Source organism: Pecten maximus, chromosome 19, assembly GCF_902652985.1.
Source record: "Pecten maximus chromosome 19, xPecMax1.1, whole genome shotgun sequence".
NCBI classification, from domain to species: Eukaryota; Metazoa; Mollusca; class Bivalvia; order Pectinida; family Pectinidae; genus Pecten; species Pecten maximus.
The window spans coordinates 6,869,965-6,891,425 of NC_047033.1; the positions used below are offsets into that span (position 1 = coordinate 6,869,965).

A 21,461-nucleotide genomic window follows, 5' to 3' on the forward strand; every position below is an offset into this window, starting at 1 on the left:
GCAAATTTGATGCCTTTAATCTATATCGATTGCAAACCCCCGTTCCGTTTCTCACCAATATTGGTTTTATACGATACCAGATGAGCTTTGTTTCCCCACAACAAACCCACACACATACTTTTAAGCTTAGTTTTGGCAGCCTCTGGTATACTTGTCACCGCGAGCGTATACCAGCATTTCGATATCAACAGTGATGATGTAACAAACACTTTACCATGAATTGTTAAACTTCTTTGAGACCATAATTTCAAAAGTGTTTTAATCGAATCCACCTTATTTTTCCCGTTTAGTTGATTGCACAATGATCTATTAGATCCAATATGTACACCAAGGATAATAACCTCATTTAATCATTTAAATTGAAACATTCTACAATCACTTTAAGATACATGTGCTGTACCGATACATAATAATTCAATCTTTAATTTATTAACTTTTGCACCTGATGACCGACTATACATATCTAAAACGTTAAAAACTTCCGTCATATAGACTGCTTATTAGAAAGTGTCAGAGTGGTGTCATCTGCATGTTGGAAGATTTTAGACACTCTTTCCGACATAGGGATCGGTATTCCGCATATGTCATTATTTTTTATAATTGTCTGTCCAAGGGGTTCGGCTACCAAGACGTACAATAATGCGGAGATCGGACAGCCCTGCCTCACAGAGTTTTTTCATAGGAAAGAAATTTGTTAAAACCCCATTGCATTTAATACTGCAATAAATATCGGAATAAAATGTTTTAATCCAATGGATGAAACTTTCACCAAATCCATTTTTTCCAGTACTTTTATCAAATATTTGTGATCAAGCTCTAGGCTCATAAAAGCCTATTCTTGGTCAATTTAAGTATGTTTCCATCTAAATTATCCCTTTCAACTAAATCAATTACATCCCTAACATTGGATATATTATCAGCAATGTCCCTACCCAATACACAACAACTTTGTTAAGGGGAGACAATCGAAGGTAACACATTGAGCAAACTTATGGGTCTCCAATTTTTAAGACATGTCTTTACACCTCTATTCTTGTAAACTAAACTAATCACCCTAGTTTTATTGATTTAGATAATTCACCTTTGTCTTGGATAGCTTTGAACAGATGTGAAAACAACATTTGGGACACCTTAACCACACGGCCCCATAGACGACAGGAGTTCAACCTCATGGTATGCAATGTCAAGGTGTCAACATCGATATATTCTGCAGATGGAAATGCAGACGGCACCAGAACCGACCATAACAGAGCAAAATTAGTATTTGGTGACAGATTACACGGGGAAATTGAAGAAATAAACATGAAAATAACAGATCTGAAAGACGAAGCATTAAAATCCATCATAATAGCAAGTTATTACACCCCAAAACAAAGGAAGGTCATACAAATCTTATAAAAGAGCTGAAGACAAGAAAAGATAAAGGAAAAGATGTTGGAAGGCAAACAGAAACCGATTATCAAGCAAAAGCTAAAAAAAAAAAAAAAAAAAACTCTAGGAGAAAGCAATATTGGTTGGAGAAAAGGAAAATCTTCCGCTCTCTAACTACTGTAGTTCTTGATGACCTTTCGGAGGAAATGGACAAAGGCGACGTCATTGATATGATAGACTAATCAAAAAGACGGAAAGTATCGTAATGGATTCGAGCTTTTCTGACTGATAGCAAATAAAGAGTAGTGTTCAATGAATCAACCTCAAACTGGGTCAAGGTCAAATGTGGAGTCCCCCAGGGAAGTGTCCTCCGACCAGTGCTGTTAATTAAGTCTACATTACAATCTACCGGGAACAATATATTCATCGGTTAAGCCCTTTGTAGGCGACACTAAGATTTATAGTAGAATTCATCGAGTGACACTAACAACATCTTACAGGACTTACACAATGTATATTAGTGGTCAGAGAAACAGCAGTTAAGATTCAATGCTGACAAAAGCAAAACCAAACATTTAGGAACAGGTAACCAAGGAATTATGCACACAATGCAGGATGGGAATTCGGTCAAGGAATAAGAAAATGCCAATAAAAAAAAAGAATGCGTCAAAAAGGCAAACAGGTTGACCAGGTTTAAACAAATGCTCCTGCCCCTATGCAAAGCCCTGATAAGACCTCATCTAGAGTGTGCAGTTACAGTATGGAGTCCAACACTCACACAATAGAAGCAGTATGAACGACGTGTGTGGTTTCAACGAAAAACATACAAAGAAAGGTTTTCGATGTTGGTATGGTCATCATTGGAATACGGGAGAAAGAAGTGATGTTATATAAATACTTAGAATATTAAATGGACTTGACCATCTTAGCCAGAAAAAAAAAAAAAAAAAAAAAAAAACTCTCCCATGAGACCAGAACAAGGGGCCAGAGCAAAAACTGGAAAAACAACATTCGACGCCGAACAGAAGAACACATTTTTTTTTACAGGGAGAGTAGCTGATGACTGGAACAGTTTGCCAGGTGAAGTTGTAAATTCCGATACTCTCAATGAATTATATCTAAATCTCCCCTGAACCGTTTCTGGAAAGATATTCAAAATCAAATTTAATCCAACCTGCTACAATGCCCTGGAGTTCGATTAGCAATGATGGATATGTGTTAATTTAATCAGAAATGTAGTATATAATGTGACACGGAGACTGTTTTGATCAAGATTGTTCATAACTGTCATAGGGGACCGATTTAATAGTCACACAGATTGTGCATTATGGAATTACCTATCAACGGGGAACATATTTATCTGACCGATATATATATATATGAACAAGGAAAATAATTCAAGATGTTTGAGAATCTTACAGATAGCTTAAATAGATCAATGAACAGATATTGCCAACTCTTTCTACCACCAGCGGGTCTATAGAACATTCTGAGGAAATCTGGTAATATCAAATCTGATGTCAGGTGTTGTTGATAAAGCATCGCGGTATTCACAAAAATAGTTAAAAGGGGTGATTTGTGAGGAGTAACTCTTCGCACGTGCTTGAGTTTTGCATGCAGGACGCTCATTGAAACGTGTCCCTAAAGTAGTGTGCTGTATTTATGAAAACAACTTGATTATACCTAAAATTCTCGATTGCTCTGTATCAAAGCAATTCCTTTGCACTGTTAGCATCCTCTTTCATATATCAAGACATCGGAAAACCAGAAATCAATACTCATATGTGCGTACTTAGGTTTCAATGTCCATTAACTTATCTATAAATTTCAGTCTTTGTTGGATCTGAAGACATAATGCAAGTGAAACTGAACATCAGATCAGACCAGTTGCTCAAAAGGTGATTATCTTAATCACTTGATTAGTGAAAATCTCATTCCCCCTTTATTCCGAAATTTTGTGTATATATCCCTTAAAGTAGGCAGGAATGCTATAGTTTCGTAAACAAATTTTCAAGTTATCTTACCAAGAGATATTTCATCAGGACTTTAAAATTGCTGTTAAACTGTGATTCCCCGTTTAAACAACTTGGCCTGGTCGGTGATTGTTATTTTAAACGTCCTTCGTCTGTTATTTCCGTCCGTCCGTAAACAAACAATTCTTGTTAACGCTCTTTCTAATACAATATTTGAAGGACCTTTCATAAATTTTCATAAGTAGGTTCTTGTTTGTCCCTTGTGCATGATTTTGAGACTGGTCGGAAGATTGCATTATGCTCTTCGAGCCAGTTGCCTCAGGTCATCACCCAATTCAGCTATGGATTCTCCCGTTGCACGCGTCCTCATCTTGAGAGCCACCTGCTCTGCTGTCTAGTCTAGCATAGACTTCCAATATTTTATACGTTCTCTTCTCAATGTTTGAACATCCCACCTGACACCAAATCTGTAGCCTCTGTCTTCGGTATTCGTCAACAGATTTTTTTTGAAATCACTTCACAAACACTCAAGAACAGTTGATTCGGTTTTAATAATGCTAATTGTTTACAGATAATGTGCAGTGGTGCTGCCACTCATTATATGTCTTACTTTCATACTGTCAGCATGATGGAAGACTACAATGAACTGCATCAATGAATCGTAGAACTCCCTAGTTTCTCAATGAATATGATATACCAAAGTAGAATATTGATACAAAAACTTAATCTAATAAACGGTTAATTAGACTAACAACGTACTTAAAGCTCTGAATTATCTTCCTTGAATGGTTGTCGGGAAGTAGTGAAATATATGGAAGTCAGGTGTTGCGTACAGGAATATTTTTTCGCGCTCTTTTTACAATAAAGTGCGGAAGAATGGACAGACACAACAGTCCTCACATTTTCCGTTGAGTGAATAAACTTTTTAAACACAGGAATAATGGTTTTTGTTAGATAAATAGATACCAAAGCTATGTTTTCGTCACTCTCCGAAACATCATCTTTGTGTCTTTCAACGAATAGTAATGGCTCTTCCATGTAAACCATACAACTCCTTGAGCATATATAGTGGTGGGGCCAGATAAGTACAGTCCATTCAGATTGGATTCGTGACAACGGTTGTACCACCATGCACCTTTGAACCTGAGAGAACAGCTGATAGCTGTTTGATCGTTATCTTTCGTAGTGAAGAGATGGCCATTATGGATCTTAATTAAAGAATCGCCTGTAAATAAATAAACGTGAATGAACAATTCATAAAAACAACGAATGTAAATCTCTACTGAAAAAAAATTGACATTGATGACCTAGGTAATAATAAGGTATAGAGATGATTTTATTATATAACGATGCTATTTTAAAGTAAAATCTAGTGATGATCATATTATGATGCCACTATACCGATGATCATATTGTAATGACAACATAGCAAATATCATTATTGTGATGGCATTATGAGAATCTAATGAATATATAGCAATTATAATATTTCATTGAAAATTCATGGGTGATAAAACATCATGTATATTAATGACATTTACCAATGATTATATTTTAAAGACAATATTGTAATGTGTTGTTGATAAATTAAAATTGAATAAAAAATTTGTTAAAAAAAAAAAAAAATTTTTAAAGACAATATTTTGCGTAAGCCATATTATTTCCAAAATCCTCCAAGTCAATCCTTAGTATCACAGTGCGATGTGAGTGTGTGTACCTTATCATTGCCTGTCAAAATCAAAGTACAAAGAATAGGTATAGTCCGAGTAGAATGAACTGTCATGTTGATTAGCATGTTGTTTGCAGATGAGTCGATAAGCATGTAGGGAAAATAGGTGCATGGCATACTTGTATAAGCAACAGCAACAGTATTTTTGACAAACTAGTCTTGTGGTCTAAGAGGGTACGTTATGAGAAACTTGTGACAGTATAAGTGGTTCGAATCCCGTGGGAAACTGCTTTCCTTTTTAAGAGTTGTGTTTTTATTTGGGTGTTATTTCATATGTGCATAATATAGTTGCATTCATATTTTTTTTGTATTTTCTACATTGTATTTTCTACATTATATTTTCTACATTGTGTTTTCATATATTTGTGTTTTTTTTTTAATTCTACAGTCACGTATCGTCATCCTGTTATTCGAATATTGACATATCAGACATCGTTCAACCAGATACCCCAACGACCGAGAACATTCGCTTTTAGATATTTTAAAAATCAATATACCCGGGTATATCGTCCCAAATCGTTTGTATATTGTGAATAATTTGAATTCAGTTTGTAATATCATACTGCTAATACATACCATTTTCGGCAAATTTACTCTACGTGTACACATGCGTTATGTACTCGATGCACCGAAACATCGATAAACAGGTTGACATACCTATAAGCACAAATAGGATCGCCTACTTTGAATATTCCAAGAAAAGGTCAACGCGACAGGTTAATTTTGTGGGACTATAAATGTGATACCTATTTACTGTATTGTTGTTTGATCTATCGATTATATTTCTTTTGTCTTATTGCTACTTATCTATTTGTTATAGCCTGTTCACGTGGCCTAACAAAAGTAAAATCAAAGTACTGTAAGGCACAGGGGGCGTTAGTTAGGTACAAGTATTTGATCATGGAAAAAATGACCTTTAAATTGTAACATTTGAAATAAGAAACCAATATGGGTCTTAATATTCACCTGAGTTTTGAGTTTTGAAATATTTCCGTTAATTTGACCCTTTTTGGCCCTGTCCGTCAGCTTCTGGGGGTAGTCAGGCCAACGTTTACACATCATCAAACTGCTCATTCTAACCAAGAAATAATTCCAATACAAATTCATCAAATGATAGTCAAACATGGCATTTCCCGATATAAACTATAGTAAAGTATATTGCAGTTATGAGACCCCGTGGTCATAAAATTCACAAATTTGGTAAAGCACCTTAAGAACCTTCCATTAAATTTGATTTTACTATGTTTGGGTCTTGAAAAGAAGACTTTTGTATTTTCAGTTTCAGTTCAATTGACTTTTTTGTCCCGCCCGTCAGTCCCTGGGGTCAATCACGACAAATAAGGGCATATCGTCAAACTGTCGTACCATCCTGATAATCTTAATCAAGTTAGACTTTAATTCCGATGGAAATTCAACAAATGATAGTCAAAAAGTAACAAAATGTGTTTTTTCTACATAAAATATAGTAAACTTTACCCCTCCACATGGGTAAATGAGACCACAGAGTCATGACATTCACAATTCAAAGACCCTTCAATCTACGAAGAGTATTATTTGAGTCTTGCAAAGAAGATTTTCGCGAAATTTCAACCCCCTTTTCAATGCCTCTCAGTTCCCTGGGGCAGGAAACTTTATAGTTTCAGTTGTGGTTGACCTTTGGTCAGGCAAAAATTGGTTACATAAGGACGGTGACAGACAAAAGGCGATTAGAACAGGTTCATTTGAGACCTTGTCTCATGTGACCTAATGAAGCAGTTATAGATGCTGACATGATTTTTGATGAACAGTCAAGAATTTGTGCCTATTTTTCAAAATTAAGAACTAAAATATACAGAGATACCCTCTAATTAAACACAGAAAATTAAGATTTTTGTTTCACCAAGAAATGTCTCCAGGATGGTTGCCCAATATACCCATAGAATCCGGCAGATTTCCAACGTTCCAATGTTCAAAGTATACATGTATAATCAAAGTCAAAGTACGAGCTGAAGCGAGGTTGGTAGAATTAGAAGTAAAACATTGATTCAAATGTAATGATTTACTTCTAATTCTACGAACATAAACGCTTGTTTATTGGTGTATATTATAAGATATTTATTTAGTTCTAAACAAACATTGGATTAGATAATATTTTGGCCAGTTGAAAATGAAGCACTTACATGGATATCCTTATTAGAATGCTGGTTTACTAATCAAAATATTTTGTTTTAAATATCAAAGATTGAGCTTAAATTTCTTCAAGCTTGATTTTTATTCTGTCCTGATTGATATGTTATTCTGTAACAAAATGACTAACAATAGTAAAATTATATACCTTATTGGCTTCCAGCTGAACTGAAAAGCATAGTTTTAAAGAAAAGTCTATCATACCTTCAGCTTGATATCATGGCCCATGTATACTACTTAAATATAACTCCAAAGCATTTTTCCCTTGAAAAATAATTTCTTTAAAGTAAAAAAAAAACAACTTTTGATCCCTACTACCTGGTTGACATTTGACCCAATCCAGTACATGTATGTTGAAATACAATCCATAACGCTTACATTCATCACTTGTAGGTACAAGAGGAGTATTGACACCTTGCTGTCTTATATGATATTCAATGTTTTGATGATTCTATGCCTTTCAGTTCATAATCTAGTTATGTATTATTTTTTTTTTCTAAATGGAATTTCTTTCTTCAAAACATTACATGGTGGTCGAGGATGTCAATCAGTTTAACTGCTAACTGATTTCCAGAATAAAACAACATTTTCATGGAGTTATATAATTAGATCCCTGACATGTGTATGCATCAGTAATATCGAGATATACCTGTTAAGGATCACAATAAATTCGATCTTTAGCAGTGTGGAAGATGACTTAAACATAATATCTCAGGTAAAAGCTAGTCATGATAAAAATAAACTACCCCTTTCCAAATATTTTAATAATTTGACAAGTGATGTTTATTTAGATACCAGACAAACTGAATTGCACTAACTGCCCCTTAAAAAGTAAACTGTCGTTGCTGTGAATCAGCCATTCTGTATTTGCAATTCGATGATGCGACTAAATTTTCCAGCATAATTAAAATTCTGAAGAAATATGCTGCCTCAAATTGTATACTTTCCGGCATTTATTCAAGGTTTTGACTAACTTGCATTGTAATACAGTGTGAAGAACACGTACATCTTGCACACACCGAGAAATTGAGACCGATATTCATTCATCTTTATGTTGATATAAATAACAAGTCATTTGTTGTTATTTGTTGATCTTTTGTTGCTTTTAACAGCGCATGCCATTTACATACTATCACATCAGGTTACAATATATTTTGTAATAAGTTAACATACTATATATATATTGTGACATGTTAAAATACAATTTAATTACTGGTTATTACAATAGACTAAAACACAATATATATACGAATGTGTTTTAGTCTATTGTAATAACCAAACCAGTAATGAAATTGTATTTTAACATGTCACAATATATATGTAGTATTTTAACTTATTACAAATCTATTGTAATGACCGGTTATCACATTGTATTTTACCTTATTACAAATCTTTTGTAATGACAAATAATCACGTTGTATTTTAACTTGTGCGACGTCGCAACCTCTCACTGTCATTTTGTTTCCTTCCATAGTTCATTTTGCACTTTTTTTTATTCACTAATGATGAAGTTGAGAGATATATGCTTGTTACTATGACATGGAATCACATTGTATTTGAGGCTGTCACGATGACTGGTTATCATATATACATTGTATTTTAACTTGTAACGATGACCAGTGATTAAATTGCTTTTTAATCTATTGTAATGACCGATAATCACATTATATTTCATGTTTATAAAATGATCAATTTATGATCAACCAAGCAAAACAATTATAATTTACAGTGATACTAACGACCATCTAACATGTTTTAAATTACACGTACTAAATGTCCATGATGTTTACATATTCCCCTGTAGTACTTCTGATATTTACCGTATATGGTATCTGTTGGATTAAAGTTGTGGTGATCGATATGGTACACTATACATACATGTATTGTTGTGTACGCTTGTATTATTTTCTGCAAGAGTGTTTTTGGTCTATCACGTGGCGTGTCACTTAGAATTCATTATTAGCTATTAGCTGTTATTCCAAAATTTATTGACAAACTACCTTTGTATTTGGAGATATTATTGTCCTCATATATACGTAGATGCATATTGCAAATACTTTCACCGTCGTCCACAGTGGGTCAATTTTCATGCGGTTTTCGACATTTTTGTATTGAGATCATGATACATTGTTGACTTTTTTATTATTCTGCGATACACTAACACTTTAAGCATAAATATTTTAGTCATGTGTACATACAAAAGATTCATCCTAAGATTTTTACCTTCAAAAAGGACATTTGGACAATGATATGGTTTTCTGTTATGTTTTCAGATAAAACACAGTACAATAATTGAAGTTAAAAAGAAGCTTTGGTGATATATACCCAATATAACTTTTTAATAGATGAGATACTTCAATTCAGTATGTCTATAGAGCGTTTTGTGTTCCAATATCTTGTGATATGAAGGTTTGTATTTCAATTTTCTTGTTTTATAAAAGGTCGACGCATACAACAGATGTGATAGAGAATTTTTTTTAATATGCTGATTTTATCAAGCCACAATTACTATGGTAATCGTGTTCCTTGAATAACGGTTCGTAACTCGCGCCATATAACAATAATCGCACAATTGGACGAACTATGACATGCGTGACAACTGCTGTACCACCATGCGCCTTTGAACAGAACAGAACAGTGGTCAGGTGTTGGATCGTTATCTTTCGTAGTGAAGCGTTGACCATTATGGACTTTTGTTAATGAATCGCCTGTAAATCAATCAGCGTGAATGAACAATTATCATCAATTCAAAAAAAGGGGATAAAAATAAGCAAAATATTGAGAAAAAAAATAGAAGAAAAAAAAATTAAATGACCAAATATTTGAAAGACAATATAGCGATAGTCATATTGTAATGACAAAACAACGATTTTCGAAATGATAACTGAATTACCTGCGTTTCCTGAATAACCGGACACGTTTAACCGATAAGCATCCGAAGCATTTCCAATGTTGAACCTGGAGTATTTTGCGTAGGCTGTATTGTTTTCGAAATCCTCCATGTCAATTCTTAGTTCAGTATCACAGTGCGATGTAAGTGTATGTGAACTTTATCATTTCCTTTCACCAAAAAGTACAAAGAAGAGGTGCATATAATACCTACATCCTGTATTGTTTCTGATATATTTATAGATTTGTCTTGTTGCTATTACTTATCTATCTGTTATAACATGTCCACTTGGCCTTGACACTTTACGAAAGTAAAAAATAAATAAATTCCGAAACAAAAAGCATGAACGATGAAGAAATGAGGTACACAGGCAAAATGTCTTCATGTTAATTCAGGTCAATTTCAGGTCAAATTTAGGTCAAATTCAGGTCATATTCAGGTCAAATTCAGGTCAATTTCAAGTCAACTTGACATGAAAAGAGCAGAATAGTTAATTCATGTCAGGAAATTGACCTGAATATGACCTTACCATTTCTTCTATGAAATTGACCTCATTTTCAGATCAATTTCATGTAGATCTTTTTCAGGTCAAATATACCTCGAGACATTTTGCCTGTGTACATATTTATTTTCCTTTTCATTTCAATATTGTTCATATTTCTGCATATATATCATACTCTAGAACATCTAAATAATGACGATGTTGATATGATTGAAACCTTACCTAACCAAAACTCATGGTTAACGTCGCCAAAACCGTCCCTGTATTCAGTCCATCCTCTGTAGAAGTCGGTGGCGCCATCTATACGTCTCTGGAACACCTATACAATGATATATTAACAGAGTATATTATATAAACTAAATCAAATGAAAGGGGGAAACGCGAGACAATGATCACACATATTTGTCTCTTATATCAACTAGGTACCATATGGTCTTATACAACTACTATACGAGTTTAGTTCGCTATTTTCGCTCTGACTTCAAAGTCAAGCGAACAAGTTAAAAACGTTAAAAGTATGTTCAAAGATATCTGCTCAACAAGTCCAACTTTGATTAATGTTTCCTATAGTTACGGTACTGAAGACACGCCGAAAACTCCATCGACAATTTGAAAGAATTTGATTTATGATACCTTACAGACAAAACAGGATGGATTATGATTTTCTTGAGGCTCGACGTATCTTTTGTTACCTTCATTCATTTGAACAAACTTCGTAGACTTTTATCCCAGACTCCTACAGACTCTCCAGGCCTCTTGGTTATTTGGAAGAAGTCATTTAAAGATTTTAACTTTTGTTTACCCCTGTTGCCTTGCATGTAGGTCAAGGCCATTCATTTGAACTTTTCAGTCCTTTACCCAAGCATGCCACAGGACAAATATCATGTTTCTGTGTATCATGGTCATCGAGAAGTTGTTTAACGGAAAAGATGACGGATAGACGGACGGATAACGGACGCTGCACCTTGTCATAAGCTCACTTACCCTTAGGGCAGAGGAACAAATAATATATTGAATCTTGAAAATTTATAAGGTTTCTGATATGTTTATCAAAGAATAAAGATTGTACACCTATTGACTCAAATATTTCCGGGGGATTAATTTTCGCTACATTATCGGTCATTCGATACAGTTCGAAACTAGATATCTGGGGAATATTTGTTTATACACCAAAACGTGTACAAGTATTTACTTATAATGTAAACTAGCTATGGTTGCACGTAAGTTTATACCCTCAAAGTTGGTCCGACTAGGACACCGCGAAAAATTAGTCCCGTGAAATTCAACAACTATACAGTACTGTAATTAAAAACTTATACTGTAATCTTATTGTTCTGCCACATCAACAGACATAGAAAAATGAAAAAAATATATCCGTCATCATTTCGAAAAATATAGGCTATATAGACTACAAATTATGAGTGACACTACATCAGTAAGACGCCCACTGTACCACACGACACAATGACAAGCGATGCAGCATCTTTTTGTTTTTACTTTTAACAAAGATAAAAGAAATTCAGGCATTACACAAGGAATTGTAAAATATTATGTCAACAATATGTGGGGGTGGGGGGTGGGATACATCTTAACATTTTTTTAAACGGTATGCATCATTGGACCATAATAAGTCCTTATCTACCGTCCAACCTCCCCCGTCCGTCTCCATATCACACCAGACCGGAGTTATATCTGTCCCTGTCACTGATACATTGTACACTCCAGTTAGAGAATTGCCGAATTCCTGCACCATCCGACAGTCTCTTAAACGTTCTGCAGAGAAACAAACAAATGATTTTTGATAAGACAACAGATAACGTTGTGTAGGAAAAACGTATTTCCAACTAAAAGGACACCTTTAAAAAATAGGGGGAAAACCAACTTTGTCTTCTGGAAAGGTGAGCGTTTCATGATGAAATTATTATCCGTAATTACTCGGGCATACGCAACAAGCAAATGTCACTCAACTCTTTGGGGGCATACAACCGGAGCTGCCATTCCGGCGCTAAGATCTACTCCACCACGTACTCATTAACAGCTAAGTCGACTAGAACACAGCGGAATAATTTTATTTTTCAAGGATACAACACAGCGCCCGTGCCTGGATTCGAACTAGCGATCCTTCGGTCACGTAGCTCGGCATCATAGTCTACCATTAGTCCACCGTGCCTTCATTGTGTAAATAACTAAATGTATGCTTTGAATGATTTAGTTTAAGAATCAGGCGTCATTTAAGCGACTAAGTTATATACGAATGTACTCTTTGGCAACAATATACACACGCAGTTAAAATGACATTCTCTCCTACAAAGGTTTGTATTGATATCCGCAAATTCCTATAAAGGTAATTGTTGCGCAGACGGCAGTTGGTGAGGTGGTATTCAGTGGCAACATGCCTGCCTTTCATCTGGGTGATCGAGGCTCGATTCCCTGATTGGTCGTGGCTTCCCGAACATCACACGTTATGTTAAGATCAGAATATGTATGGTCTCGGGATTGACTATATAATAGTCAATGAAACATTTACTGAAGTGTTTGATCGTTAACAAGGGGAGCATTGCAGATAGTGATATTCTCTTAGTATTGCTATCAATACTTTTCTATAACTTACGAATTAATATTTGGAAATTAATAACCCACTTACCTGCAGACATTTGTCTCAACAAAGACTGTGTTTGCTCTATTCCTGCAGAGATATATGCCAGCTTTGACGACAGAAGTGTTAACATCTCATCAGCATGTGTGTCTCCCAACACAGTTAGGTAATTCTCAAAATTACACATAAGAAGGAAAATAAGTAAACCATATTTTAGCCTAGACACTGCCATGGCTCATTAATGATAGTGGCATTGGCCAGTAGGTGGCGCTTATATTGACTTTAGTTACTCCTCCCGGTAAAAACACTGAAGGAAGGCACAGTGTATTTTTAGATGCCAGTTTTTAATTCTCAATGAATTATATAAACGCTGCAGGAATCTTTTACAGTGGCTCACAAAGATGATTTTATATCAAGACAATAAAAAGTCAAAATCTGCGTACACCAGCTGGCTAAGACCATTGACAACCGTACGCCCTTGACTAGAGACGTCCACTTATAAAAACAAATATATCGTATTCAATATACGCTATTGTGGTGCGTTTTCTACTTATAAAATATGGTAGACGTGACTCATTTCCACCGTCTGTTTACGTGTCAATCGAGTACATTATGCATTGCCATGATCCACTTTAGATTTGAATGGTGTGCAGTATGAAATCCCTTTCAATGGTTTCTTTTATGTACAATGCACATCGCTTCATGTCAATACGGTACTTGATAGTGCCCTGGCTACACAGCTTATGTAATCATTTAACATTTGAACGATTTTCTTGTCTGTTTGAATATAACATATCGACCACCTTTGTTGTCATCGACAGGTATCTACAAAGCAACGTCTTCAATCTTCTCCAAAGTTGTGTGTTGAATGTTTCGTTGATTTAGGAGGAGGTAGCTCTGAATGTCCATCAAAGTAAGTTGGATCAGGACTTATGCCAAACGTTATTACAGATTAATGGTCATGTCTTTTTGTACAAACATATCTTATTCAAGAAGAAGAAAATGTATTTTGCGCAGGTTTATACATCTCACTAAAACTTCTCCCGAAATTATACAATAACTATAATTGAAACGCGAGAGAATTATTGAAAACATTTTGCATCATAAGTATCGATAAGAAACACGGGAAATCACAGATGAAAAATGTATCTATTTGATGTGGTGTTTTGCGAACTCAGATAACAACTTATTGTTCTAAATGCTATACCGAGACTAGAAAATGTGCGTTACTTAATTAAACGTAACATCGAGCATATACAATGATTCCGATGGACACATTTTTATTTGAATACCTCTCGATTGGGGAATCATCCTCTTATATGTCAAATACAATGTTTATCACCTGAAAAACATATCTTTTCTGTCTAGTGGTATTTACATATACTGTATATGATAATATATATGCTGGCGGTTAAATATAAAACTACGTCTATGACTATGAATATCAAGAATGGTAAATAACTTATTACATCAACATTTGAATACATTTCGGACACGTCTTTACATGATTTCTATGTAGGACTTCCTTTGTTTTTATCTGTAAGTTTTCACCAGACACAGACAATTTTCTGAAGATTTCGGCTGTGTCGTCTGTGTGTTCAGGGAAATGTAATTCGATACTAGCACCACCAAGTGTCAAACACAAAGGCATGTCTATAAAAACTTCAACACATAATCTGTGTCCCATATTTACGAGTCCTTATTTATTTAATTGTTTTATTTAAATAATATGCACATATCTATCTATCTAAAGTAATGTTTAACATTCCAATAGACATACAAGAACATGGTTGAAATAATCTTCGGACAATTGGTGGTCATTTTCCTGTCTGGAATTCTCATCCGATGTAGAAGCGAGTCAACTTGTGGCGCGTTTACATCATATAAAGAGGAGGACAATAAAATCCTGTTGGAAGCGTTAAATACACTGACAAATTTATCAGCAGAGCTACGGGATACGTTTATCCTGATGGAAACCATCTCGGCAGTAGATTGTAGAAGTAAGTATTCGTGCGCTTAGATAGTAAATCATTAACGGTCACTTTGAGTATAAGAGTCTTGGATTGAACGACCATTATGCTAACCTACCAATGAAGGCAGGCAACAATTCACGTTAGTTAAAGCTTGTTCGGAGGTATCGTATACAACCAACTATATACTCAATGAATTGAGGTGCATTTCATGTGTATAATTATACATTTAATATCTCATTGTAATTTTATTTTGATATAAAGTATTTTTCAGTGTAACTAGTATGTATTGAATAACATAAGAATATGATGTAACAATCACGAGTAATATCATTGTATTTTAAGTTGTTGCAATGACCGGTAATCACGTTTTATTTTTACCTGTCACAATGACCGGTAATCACGTTGTATTTTTACCTGTCACAATGACTGGTAATCACGTTGTATTTTACCTGTCACAATGACCGGTAATCACGTTGTATTTTTACCTGTCACAATGACTGGTAATCACGTTGTATTTTACCTGTCACAATGACCGGTAATCACGTTGTATTTTTACCTGTCACAATGACCGGTAATCACGTTGTATTTTTACCTGTCACAGTGACCGGTAATCACGTTGTATTTTAACTCGTTATACTGACAGGTCATCACATTGTATTTCAGGTTGTTACAATGGCCGTTCACGATGCTATCAACTCAGCAAAACAATTACACATTATGATTACTACATTACAATGAAAATGACAACCAAATATATAACAATGTTTTCAAATTACACGTACTAAATCTCCATAATGCTTACACATTCCACTGTAGTACTTTTGATGTTTACCTAATGTCGGCTATTTGATTAATGCTATGATTATCGCTATGGTGCATTGTACTTAAACGTATCGTTGTGTACATTGTATGTTGAAGAATGTTTTGGTGTGCATAGTGTGGTGTGTCTTGTGATATGTGATGTGATTGTCCTGTTCTCGTAAAGTGTCTGTTGAACAATTGATTCCTCTTGGCAGCAAGATTATATTTTCTGAATTCATTATAATCTATTATCATCTAAGTCTTTTTTTCCAGAATAACGAATAAATTGACAAACTACCTTTGCATCCAAAGATGATATTTTCATATAACCTGTAGATGCATATTTCAAATACATTTCATTTAAGCATGAATCTTTTAGTCCTGTGTATATAGAGAGATTTCTCCTAGATGTACCTTTGGAAAGGACATTTGGACCATGATATGGTAAGTATTTCTTCCATTCTGTTTTAGACAAAACATATCAGTACAATACTTGCATTTAGAAATAAAACCGTGGCGATATTTACTCATACTCAACATAACTTTTGTAATATATCAGATATTCGATTAAGTATATCATTTGAGCTTTTCGTATTCCAATATATTGTGATATCACGGCTTGTATTTCAATTTTATTGTATAATAAAAGATCAACGCATACCTGCGATATGACAGAAACAAAATTTTGTAAAATGTCAATACGCTGATTTTAAAGTTTACTTTATTAACCGTGTTCCTTTAAGTATTGTTCGTAATCTCACGTTCTGTAAAAATAAACGCACATTTTGACAAATAAAGCCAACATTATGTGCCTGATGACTTTTTCTCTGAGTCTCACTTTGTCAGGTGTTAGCAAGACACATCACTTGATAAAATGTAAAACATATCTTTCTGTTTATTTCATTTTCAAATTGATATTAATCCATATATATTTGTCATATTTTCAGGAAGAGTTTTGGGCCAATACGAAAACAAGCTTTTACGGTCATGGTTTTCTGAGGTTAGTAAAATCCCCTACATCTTCGGTTTTTTTTTTGGACAAGGAGACTGGTTGTTTCCCCTACACTAAGAACATGTACACGGAAGTACGAATTAACATATAACTTCCAAAATTAATAGTTAAGTGTTGCCTTAAAATTATGCATTTTTATTCTTTTTTAAGTAAATAAGTAGTTAAATTAGAGAAACCATAATACTGTCGTAATTACAAAGCAACATACATTCATTGACACCATTTAGATTGATGTGAAAACTTCAAGAATGTTATTACTGGATAGCAAATGGGACATTGAAGTCTTAAACAAATGCCAATTTCCTCTACCAAATTGGACTTACCCAAGTGAACTTAGATACAGGCAAAAAAATACGCCATTAAGATAATAGTCTTCAATTGTACATATGAAGTACATTTTACAGTCAGACAACATATTTCGTCATTAAAACCTGTTGTCTATTAATAAACTGAATATGCTGAACATAAACATCTAAAGATTGCCTTGCAGATGCCACACATCTTCTGTTTGTCGACATTGAGAATTATTCATAGGGAGGCAAAGCTAGACGTTTGTCATAAAAAAGGGACATTCCTTCGTTCGGACATCAGAAACATGCACAGCATCTATTGATGAAATCTATTTCCGAACGATGATTATATGAGTATTTGTGCCTACCAGTAATGAAATTAACGCCGAAATGTACATGAAAAAGACGCATGGTATACAAATACCGTATGTCTTTGCGTTGATAAGTGATACTTCGGGTAAAATTAAGAATTTTTAGGACTTCATATTCGAATAACTTTGGTTTATCTCGTGAGTAAAACTGCCGTATTAATGTAAAGATTAAAACTTTTACTACTTGGAAAAATACATGTTTTCCAGTAAGTTTAATTTTGACGACCTAATCTTTATTCCACGATTGAATGCCCATTTAACTTTTAAATGTATTCTGTTTGTATTACATAGACAGCCGTTAACGGATATGAGTGAATGCTGAAACTGTGGATGACAAGGGAACAAGTCTGAACCGACGTATTCTCGATATAGGTATGCTTATATAATATTAGCCGTTCTACAAAAAAAAAAAAAAAGACTGCAAAAATAGCAAATACATGTATTTGAAAATATTGAAATATGTAGATGTTACATTTGATATTATTGTACACAAATACTTTCTTTGATGTGACTGATATTTGAATGATCGAGAACTGTCGTACATTTATTGACAAAATGCAATGTTCATCGCGCAATAATGCGCGTGAGGTAAACATTATACAATTATTGCATTTTGTGGAGGTGTACACGAGACTATACGGACCTGATCAAGAGTTTGTTCATCGAGTACTTGTGTGGGAAACAGTTAATTGGCCAATGAAAATTAAGGAAACATTCCGGCCATATTACAAAACTTTTAATTCATTCGTTGTTTCGTACCTCCAATAAAAATAGTGCAATCAACCTGTTCCTTTTATACAAGACTTCTGATTGGTCGAGACAAATCAAGCGGGTGTCTCCTTTCATTAGCTTCCGTCAAGCCACCACTGGGAGTTGTTGAATTTCTCTTTGAATCTAAACAGTAAATATATATAATAATGGAAAAAAAACTCAGACGAAAGCACAAAGGTAAATATTATCTGAAAACACCTAATCACAGTGAAGGGATGAAGCGAAATACACCAAACACATAAACCCACTGCTATTTTTGGTTGAATGCTATAATAAAATAATTTTCAAATGTGGATATCTGTCACACCATGATATATCTACTCTACATATATATAATCAACTCGGACTCGGTGATTATATTTCTTTTCAATGGTTGATACATCCTGGTGTTTACCTCATCCTAAGTCATCATGAGTATTCATTGTATTATACAAATATAGCCAATTTATAAGGCGAATACATGGTTCTATTAACCTGAAAACATCCAATCGAGGACGAAGGCCGAGGTCAATATGTTTTCAGGTTTATAAAATCATGTATTAACCAAAAACAGAAGGATTTGGTAGTTTCAATATTAAAATGACTGTTTTGTCCTTTGATAATCATGAGTAATCGTTGTAATGTAAGGATAGAGACTGATTTGTGAATGTGAACGCTTAATTTTATATTTTAATCATCACACTATCTTAGCTAACCAGAGGGTGTGGGAATGATTTTATAATAAGACTGCATATATTTTTTTTTATATCTTACCTGATCCGTTGGCCGCGGTGGCCGAGTGGTTAAGGTGTCCCGACACTTTAACACTAGCCCTCCACCACTGGGTTGCGAGTTCGTAACCTACGTGGGGCAGTTGCCAGGTACTGACCATAGGCCGGTGGTTTTTCTCCGGGTACTCCGGCTTTCATCCACCTCCAAAACCTGGCACGTCCTTAAATGACTCTGGCTGTTAATAGGACGTTAAACAAAAACAACCCAAACCTGATCCGTATATTATATCTATTTAAGATAAAACAAATGAAAATCATACATTAATATTTATAATCCAGCATTTAATTCATCCGACTCCGATACGACTAGCCTTGAATGTGCTTTTTTTTTGTTTTCAGAAAAGAAATAACGGGACGAAAGACGCACAGCTCTCAGATTGAGATAAATACGGTATGTAGATTTCAGACATCCTTACATGTATACCATCTACCTATAGTTTAAGATCGAATGAATATCTAAGAATAAGTACAATTATTTCATAAAATCATGAAGGATACATTCAAGGTAAATACGAAAATGAAAACAATTTTATAGATAATGTATGTGCACTATAATCATATTTGATTCCAATACATGCGCGAAAATAGATGATATTTGTTTTGGTTTCCATGGCATAAAAATAAACGAAACACTACTAACAAGCTGCCTTTTCTTAGATGTAGGTAAGTGATACGTAGGTACTGTGCTTGTTTACTGATACATATAATCGGACAATATCATGTTTTACATAGCGCTTCTATTGCACTTGCTCTTGACAACGAAAATAAAACTGTTCGTTTCATGTATAAGTGCTTTTTCTTTCAAGCGTCAGTTCGTTACAAATCTCTATTTCTTGGTAAAATGTTTCTCGTTTTCAGATGTTAAAATCGGAGAAACCGTGTTTATCACAACGTATTTTTTTTTGTTAATTTATTCTCTTGTTATGTATTCCCGGAATTTACATCCATCTTGCCATTCCCTATACAAAAAGGTGAATTGAAATAGTAAGCATCTTCAGTTTAATCGCAGACACCGGTGTTATGACTATTTTCATTTCATTATATGTCCAATTCAAATAATAACATGACTTAAAAATGTCTGCATCAGTTTTGACAATAACTACCGAACACACTACGTGCTGAAATATTTTTCAATGAAAAAAAAAAAAAAAAAAAAAATAGCATGTAGCTTCCATTAAGGTTTCCTCAAACGTGTCCCAGGTTTTTACGTCGGTGTTACATATTACCTCGTACTGTTTATATTCTACAGAGTTTTATACACTTATTGGAAGACGAAGGCAGATGACACTGGACGAGAGTGTAAGCAGTTGGGAGCCGACATGGCATCTCCAAGTTGACAATACTCAATCGTGAACACTAACCACGTTCCATTGAGAAGTTGATGATAATTATTTGATTTGTATCTAAATTAAATATAAAAGAATTAAAAATTCTGCGCTTTTTTGTTTTTGTTTTTGTTTTGCTTTTGTCCAAATAGTAAAATCGTAAATGGAGAGATGCTAACAGTACATAAGAATTGGTTTGGTACAGATATTAGCTGAGGGATGTTTGCGCCTATTTTAAATTGAATGCAATCTTTCCAATTAACACAACATGCATTCAAATCTCTAACGCGCAAGAAAATCCACATCACATTATCCATTTGTCAAGAACAAACCACACATTTGTATACTAAAATAAAATAATCATTAGATACCTCAGGAAAGGTAAGCCTCATGGGCTCCATTGACAACATCTGAGATTGATCCTGAAATCTTAATTAAGCAAAAGAGACCCAACCCCGCAAATACCAAGGTCCCTCTGGAGATAGTACTTATGAAATGGTTTGACCACACTTCGGCGTTGAGAGATTCTTCTAGTGGGAAAACAATGCATGGTAAACATGATATTGTTTTAATCAATGATAGGGTTCTTTTTCCCACAATCTGATGTGGTTTGCATGAAAATTGATAATGATTGGTTTGAAAAAAAAAAATGAAGTCAAAATCATGCCGACTGTAGGGACCACAGAACCAAATCAAAAATAGATTGTGGGTTTTCCCCGTTTGGGCAGAAAGATTTAATAGGAAAGTGAATGCATCGGGGCCTACTGATTGGATATTTAGGTGAGAGAAGTTTCCAAAGTTTTATGTGTGGGCTGTAGATGTAAAATAATTAGAAAAAAAGTTATATTTTTCCTAGCCTGTTTTTGTCAGGGGGAGTTAATTAAGTGTGTATTTTGTTATAAATTTAGATGAATTTTTGGT

At 34.4% G+C, this 21,461-nt stretch overlaps 1 protein-coding gene and 1 long non-coding RNA gene across 2 annotated transcripts; one reads left to right on the forward strand and one right to left on the reverse strand.

The window, feature by feature from the left end:
- Positions 1 to 3,890: 3,890 nt before the first annotated feature.
- Positions 3,891 to 12,394, reverse strand: LOC117318069 (microfibril-associated glycoprotein 4-like). The gene is made up of 5 exons (XM_033873071.1): positions 12,274 to 12,394; positions 10,829 to 10,950; positions 10,133 to 10,287; positions 9,810 to 9,947; positions 3,891 to 4,569 (listed from the first exon to the last, which is right to left on the reverse strand). The coding sequence occupies exons 1-5, from the start codon at positions 12,382 to 12,384 to the stop codon at positions 4,316 to 4,318; spliced, it is 780 nt and encodes a 259-aa protein (XP_033728962.1). The 5' UTR covers positions 12,385 to 12,394; the 3' UTR covers positions 3,891 to 4,315.
- A 2,605-nt stretch (positions 12,395 to 14,999) lies between these two features.
- On the forward strand, positions 15,000 to 20,639 carry LOC117318001. The gene is made up of 5 exons (XR_004530285.1): positions 15,000 to 16,445; positions 16,949 to 17,001; positions 17,966 to 18,046; positions 19,555 to 19,606; positions 20,465 to 20,639. It is a non-coding gene; the product is annotated as an uncharacterized LOC117318001 (long non-coding RNA).
- Positions 20,640 to 21,461: the final 822 nt, after the last annotated feature.

Coding starts and splice junctions, on each gene's coding strand:
- LOC117318069 (XM_033873071.1), bottom strand. CDS start 12,384: ATGGTGCAGGAATTCGGCAATTCTCTAACTGGAGTGTACAATGTATCA. Junction 10,951..12,273: donor CGGACGGGGGAGGTTGGACG/GTAGATAAGGAC, acceptor ATCATTGTATAG/GTGTTCCAGAGACGTATAGA. Junction 9,948..10,132: donor CGGTTATTCAGGAAACGCAG/GTAATTCAGTTA, acceptor ATTGATTTACAG/GCGATTCATTAACAAAAGTC.